This window comes from Hipposideros armiger, unplaced genomic scaffold (genome assembly GCF_001890085.2).
Source record: "Hipposideros armiger isolate ML-2016 unplaced genomic scaffold, ASM189008v1 scaffold_984, whole genome shotgun sequence".
Lineage (NCBI taxonomy): Eukaryota > Metazoa > Chordata > Mammalia > Chiroptera > Hipposideridae > Hipposideros > Hipposideros armiger.
In genome coordinates this window covers 446880-454328 of record NW_017732334.1, presented here as the reverse complement: position 1 = coordinate 454328, position 7449 = coordinate 446880, and the positions used below count along the sequence as shown (strand labels likewise).

The 7449-nt window shown below is 38.0% G+C and overlaps 1 protein-coding gene across 1 annotated transcript in view; it reads right to left on the bottom strand.

Moving 5' to 3' along the window:
- BDP1 (BDP1 general transcription factor IIIB subunit) overlaps window positions 1–7449 on the bottom strand; it is a 110555-nt gene that overhangs the window by 98193 nt on the left and 4913 nt on the right. The window contains exons 4-7 of the mRNA XM_019631162.1: window positions 7054–7113; window positions 5745–5873; window positions 4459–4592; window positions 2672–2766 (exon numbers count right to left, since the gene is read on the bottom strand). Of these exons, the coding sequence (XP_019486707.1) occupies window positions 2672–2766; window positions 4459–4592; window positions 5745–5873; window positions 7054–7113 (418 nt within the window). The remainder of the gene's footprint in view (window positions 1–2671; window positions 2767–4458; window positions 4593–5744; window positions 5874–7053; window positions 7114–7449) is intronic.

Genomic DNA, 7449 nt, shown 5'->3' with positions numbered 1-7449 from the left:
CGGTCAGAATGGCTATCAGCAATAAATCAACAAACAACAAATGCTGGCGAGGTTGTGGGGAAAAGGGAACCCTGGTGCACTGTTGGTGGGACTGCAGACTGGTGCAGCCACTATGGAAATCAGTACGGAGGTATCTCAAAAAACTGGAAATGGAGCTACCTTATGACCCAGCAATTCCACTCTTAGCCATTTATCCAGAAAAACCCAAGACATTAATTCGGAAAAACATATGCACCCCTATGTTAATTACAGCGTTATTCACAATAACCAAGACTTGGAAACAACCGAAATGCCCATCGGTAGACAACTGGATTAAGAAACTATGGTACATTTACACAATGGAGTATTACTCAGCTACAAAAAAGAAAGAAATCATACCATTTGCAACGATATGGATGGAACTAGAGAATATTATGCTAAGTGAAATAAGTCAGTCAGAGAAAGACAACTACCATATAATCTCACTTATACATGGAATCTAAAAAACTGAATAAATAGAAATGTAAACCAAAATAGTCTCAGAGACACAGACGAAACACTGAGGGTTACCAGTTGGGAGAGGGTGGGGACGAAGGAGAAGGGGAAGGGACGAGACAACATAAATTGGTAACTACAATATGGCTTCAGGGATAGAAAAGACAGTCTGGGGAATATAATCAATAATGTTGTAAGTATTTTTTAGGGGGCCAGTTGGACTCATGTCTTGTTAAGGAGACCACTGCATAGAGAGTGTAGAGGCCTGACCACCGCACTGTATTTCTGAAGCCGATGTTGAATAATATTGTATGTCAACTCCAATTATATATATAGTCACGGGATGGAGAGTGTGGGAATGGAGTCAAATGGAATTGTAATAGATAAGTATGAATCAGGGGTGGGAGGGCAGTGGATGGGGGGAGAGAGGTTGTTACTTTGAGAGCGGTGAAAAGGATAATTATTGCATTGTTCTGTACACCTGAAACTAATAATAAATAATATATATATATATATATACATACATATATATAAATAAAACATTTTATTGGAAAAAAAAAAAAAGAAAAAGCACACAAAACAAAGGCACTACTTCATGGCCCCCTTCTTCCCTCTGCAAGACTCTAACCTGACTTTTAAAACAATTATTTTCTTGCATTTCCTTACTGTTTATTATACAAGGGTACATTCTAAGACTCTATATAGTTTATGCTTACCCATTTTATTTTTAATTTCACATGACTTTAACATCTTTTAATCTACAGATTACCCCTCATTTCCATTCTTTATTTTTCTTCATAAAACTTATTACCAATATAAAAGTTTTCAAGGATGATCATCATCTTTCTCCCTTAAAAGATCATATTATTCTTTAGCCATCTCAAAAGTTAACAAAAGTTACATCCATAAAAACTGACAGGCTATAATCATTAAATTAAACATCCTGAGAGAAATGTCAAGACTTTAGCATCATTCAATTTTAAAATATTGCTACATCATTTTTTTACCTAATTGGGAATATAATTCAGAACAATTTTAAAATATTTTGAAGAATGTACTTAGTATATTAGTCATTGACTTCAGACAGGAACAAACAACTGTAGATCAAATTTCACGATCATAAAATAAATCCCGGGGCTGGCCAAGTGGCTCAGTTGGTTAAGAGCTTGCCCAAGAGTGCGAGCTCCGAGCAACAGGGTCGCCAGTTCGATTCCCACATGAGCCAGTGATGCTGCACCCCAAGCTGAGCTGCTGCTGAGCTCAGTTGGTGAGAGCACATGCTCCTAACAACAAGGATGCCTGTTTGAATGGTGGGCTACGCCCACCCACAACTAAAGACTGAACTCAGCACCTTGAGCTGAGCTGCTGCCTGGGTGGTTCAGGGGATACAACACGTGCTCCTAACTACAAGGCTGCCGGTTCAACACTTACATTGGAATGGTGGCTACATCCACCTGCAACTAATTGAACACAGCACCCTGAGCTGAGCAGTACGACTGGACTTGGAACTGAGCTAGATGCACCCTCCACAACTAAGATTGAAGGACAAAACTTGGCTGTTCCCCTCCCCCAATTCCCCAATAACAAATCTAAAAAAAAAAGCTACCCTTAATCCAAATATTCTAGTACATTTATCTTCCCTCCTCATTATCTAACTCTTCTTTTATCTTAGTTTCAATGGCTTTTCTGGTATCCTCTCAAATACATTTTAGAAGTGCACAAGATATAAATAAGGAAATACAATACTAAAGTTAAGGAAATTATAGTCATATTAGAATTAAGAAATATTACATTACTGTTTGAGCTATAAAAAGACAAATGTGTACCAAAAACGTAATAGTGAAAAAGGGTAGAATGAGATTTAAACCAAAGGTTAAAAAAAAATCATATTAGGGGGCAGCCGGTTAGCTCAGTTGGTTAGAGCGCAGTGCTCATAACACCAAGGTTGCCAGTTGGATCCTCACATGGGCCACTGAGCTGCGCCCTCCACAATTAGACTGAAACAACTACTTGACTTGGAGCTGATGGGTCCTGGAAAAACACACTGTTCCCAATAAAAGAAATCCCCTTTAAAAATAAATAAATAAATAATATTAATACCTGAAACTAATATAAAACAATATTGAATGTCAAAAAAAAATAATAGTAGTAATTTTTAGTCTCTTTCCAATAAATAAATGTAATGGATTTACTTTACCTTAATTTCTATCCTTGCTCTGTGAGGAAAAAGCTGTCCAATCATAGAAAAGTCAGTTCCTACCATGCTGATGGCTAGAAAAAACATATCTGTTTCTGTAAAAATAAAAGATTCAGAATGATTGAAAATTAATCTTCTCAATATTTCAGAGGAAAAAAATCTTACCTAAGTATATATTTTGAGTTGAAAATAAATTTGACTACTTAATAGTTTTTTATTAAAGTCCAGTAAATCTTTAGTCATAGAAATGTCTATATATGAAAATATACATATTTCAATTTTGTTTCAAAGAACCTCATGGACAGTTTAAAAACATCTGCTTTAAACTTTTATATAGAAACATGGTATAAGAAATTTGCGGGGCCAGCCAAGTGGCTCAATTGGTTAAGAGCACGAGCTCTGAGAAAGTCACCAGTTCGATTCCCACATGGGCCAGTGAGCTGCACCCAAACTGAGTTGCCGCTGAGCACAAGATAGTTCAGCTGGTGAGAGTGTGTGCTCCTAACAACAAGGTTGCCAGTATGACTCCTGCATGGGATGGTGGGCTACACCCACCCGCAACTAAGGTTGAACATGGCACTTTAAGCTGAGCAGCCGCGAGCTCCAACGGACGGCCAGATGGCGACTGGACTTGGAGCTGAGCTAGCGGCGCCCTCCACAATTAAGACTGAAGAACAACAACTTGGCTGTTGCCCTTCCCCAATTCCCCAACACTGTTCCCCTTCCCCAATTCCCCAATTTAAAAAAAAAAAATTTGCATGCTCATACCAAAGCAGATGGAATTAAAAAAAGAGAGAGAAAGACATTCTGCCTATCTGGCCTAAAAATCAGTCATAGCCAGCACAATTATTACCACTACATAAGCAACTAAGATGTGCTTAGTAGTATGTGAAAGAAAGTAGCTAGAAAAATACATAAGAAACTTTTAGGGCCAGCCAAGTGGCTCAGTTGGTTAAGAGCTGGCTCAAGAGTTTGAGCTCTGAGCAACAACGGTTCGATGCCTGGCCCGAGCTGAGTTGCCGCTGAGCTGCCAACAGGTGGCAGGATGGCTCAGCTAAAAAAAAAAAAAAAAAAGAAACTGTTAAAACAGAAGTAACCTCAAGAGAATAGGATTGGGGAAGTCAGAGAAGTATAGAACCTTTTTTTTGCTCTATATAATACTCTGTTGTGTTTGAATTTTTTCCCAAAACAAACTGTATTACTTCCATAATAAAAATTAAAAGCAACAGAATGTAACAGTGTCATATACTTTTTTAACAGCATAATTTTTACTTTTAGAAACTTTATTATGCATTACTATCTGAAGTAGAACATTATTATAAGCATTAGAAATACGGTATTGTTAATTCTTCATTAAAACAATATTTGTTGTACAGAGATTTTTATTTATTTATTTATTTTTTTGGCTGAGCCATCCTGCCACCTGTTGGCAGCTCAGCTCGGGCCGGGAATCAAACCGGCGACCCTGTTTGCTCAGAGCTCACACTCTTGAGCGAGCTCTTAACCAACTGAGCCACTCCGCCGGCCCCCTTGTATAGGGATTTGACAGAGAAATATTCCAGCCAAAATGACGATAATGCTAATTCCTAAAAAGATTTCTAAGATAAAGCCAGAGATATTGTTCATGGTCAGGGGCAGAGGAAAGGTGCCAATAAAATTAGCTAGAGAGAAACAACATGGTTGTTTGCATTTTATTCACTTAGAGGAAAACTGATTTAATTCAGAAACAAAGAAAATAATTCACTTCAAATAAATGACCTACACAATTTAAAAAGAAAATTAGTTACCTTTATTTGACCAAGGTTTAGAGTAATAGTTTTTCCTAAAACTGGAATATGTAGTTGTAGAACCACGCTCAAATATGGGGTCATTTTCCTCAACAACACAGGGACCTTTTGTCCTTAAAACTTCTACAGTTAAACTGAAAGAAACACATTTTTTTAATAGATCCACACTAAAAACAAGGAAACAAATACTAAATATTTCAACAGTGATATTTTGAAATTTACCATGGCAGAGTCATACATTTGAGGTGTGCATATTTTCTAAGAATCCGTTCATTTTTACTTAAAATCATTGCCAGGGAGTGAAAAAAAAAAATGCCAACTTTTTTTTTTTTTATCCTCAAAAGCAATATAAAATTTAAAAAACATCTTTGGGCCACCTAAAAAATTATTTATTTTTTACTGACTTCTGCATGTCTCCTATATTTACTATACATTATCTCATCATGCTAGACACAAGAGATATTGAGAAATACAAGCATTTTATATTTATGTTTTACATTCCTGAACACAAAGCAGTTAAGTATACTTTTAACTATTTAATAACCTGTAGAATCATCACCAAAAAATAATAGAAAACAATGAGCAAAAACAATTACTGACAGTATTACACTTACAAAACATAGAATTTATGTTCTAATTTTTTTACTAATTAAAACTCTCAGAAGACTTTCCATCCCTCTTTTTTATTTACTTAACAAATTATCTTCTTCTAAAAACATACTTTGGACAAACAACTAAATTCCACAATGCCAAATTTGAGAAATTTAATGTTTTATCTGAGAAATTGAACCAGAAAGAGAATTAAACCTCACCGTAACAAAAGCCAGAAAATGTTAAACCTATGTTTTATTGCATTTTCATTAATTACCACCATACACCAGAAAATGTTATTGGTTAATAATATGAAAATTTGAATACTGACTTCAAGACTGAGTCAACCTTCAAAATCTATCCTCAGTAGAGGACAGCATGTGATTAGCTCAATAGCTCCTTCCAATTACCAGTAAAGTCGGTAAAACAATGGTGGTAGGTTAATGGATCATAGGTCATCAGCGCCTCCACACAAAAACATACAAAATCTTCTCATACAAAATACAGAATTATAAAAATTGCTAAAAATTAAAATTGAATATAACACACCTTTCTATTTACAACATCCATTATACAAATATAAACATCAGAGTCTAAGTGACAATGACAGATACAGAAACTCAATCTCTCTCATTAGACAAAGCAATTTAGTTCTCATGAAACCACAATATCTCTCACTCTTTTTTAAAACTTACCTTTCTTCATCCAAAATTATAGAACCATCTTCTGCCACTTTTACTCGGGGAACCAGCAATGGCCCATCATCCATTTCTTCTTCTACTTCTTCATTATCTTCTGCTTCAGGAGTACTCTTATCTTCTTGCCTACCAAAGACAGATTAATTCATATACCCACGAGAAAAAGTGTTTCTAACTACTATGAACTTCTAAAATAAATTATTGCAAATTCAACCTCCTAGCTATTTCCAACTTTCCCAATAACCTAATTGAAAATACTGTGTGTTGCTAAGGACATGGTTATACGATTTTCTCAAATTTTATCTGGTAACTTTTAATAAGAAGACTTGACTCTCTTTGAAAATAAAGAGTGGGGCTGGCCGAGTGGCATGTTGGTTAAGAGTTGGCTTGGGACACCAGCTCTGAGCAGCAGGGCCCCAGTTCAGATCCCACATGTGGGCCAGTGACGCTGCGCCCACTACAGCTGAGATGGTGAATTACAGCTCGACCTGGAGCTGGGCTGCCGTGAATCACCAGCGAGGGCGTAGGCTGCAGTGAGGCTGCCGTGAGCCGCTATGAGCGGCCTTCCAATGGCTGGTGAGCAACTGCCTCACCCAGGAAGAGCACAATGATAATACCAACATAGGCCAGTAAAGCAACGTCCTCCACAACTAGACTGAAGAACAAAAAGGATAGCAACTTGTCTGTTCCCCCTCCCCGATTCCCTAACGCTGTTCCTCTCCCCCAATTCCCCAATAAAATCTTAAAAAAAAAAAAAGAAAAGAAAGAGAGGGGCCGGCCGAGTGGCTCAGTTGGTTAAGAGCGCAAGCTCTGAGCAACAGGATCGCCGGTTCTATTCCCATATGGGCCAGTGAGCTGCACCTGAGCTGAGCTGCCGCTCAGCTGGTAAGAGCACATGCTCTTAGCAGCAAGGTTGCTGGTTTGACACCCATATGGGATGGTGGGCTGCACGCCCCCGCAACTAAGATTGAACACAGCACCTTGAGCTGAGCAGCCATGAGCTGCCAATGGGTCCGATGGCTCAATGTGCAACAAGGTTGCTGGTTCGACTCCCGCATGGGATGGTGAACTACACTCCCATTCCTGCTCCCCCCACCCCCACAACTAGATTGAAAGTGGCGACTGGACTTAGAGCTGAGTTTGCACCCTCCACAACTAAGATTGAAGGACAATAACTTGACTTGGAGCTGATAGGTCCTGGAAAAACACAATGTTCCCCTTCCGCGATTCCCCAGTAAAATCTTTAAAAAAAAAAAATTTACCCATACCAGAATATATTCAAAAAAGAATAAGATGAGATGCTTACACTCTTGTCTGGACTGGTGTCGATGATTTTTCAGTTCTCTTTTCTTGCTCCAGCGAAGAACTATTAAACACAAATAACAGAATACTTATTAATAAATAATTTACATCTTGTGAATTCAATCTGTAGGCAAGAAGGAATTTATTTTAATTTGCCTTTTTTAAATGATATACCATAACATTACTATTAATGATAGTAATGTGTCTCAACAAGATAGTGTGTCTCAACAGTCAATTTTTCAGTCAAAACCTTTTGTCATCAAGTATAAATAATTTGTTAGGGGCCGGCCGAGTGGCGCGATGGTTGGGAGCTCGCTTGGGATGCCAGAGGGCCCCGGTTCGGATCCCACATGTGAGGGCCAGTGACGCTGCCCTCTACAGCTGAGATGCTGGACAACAG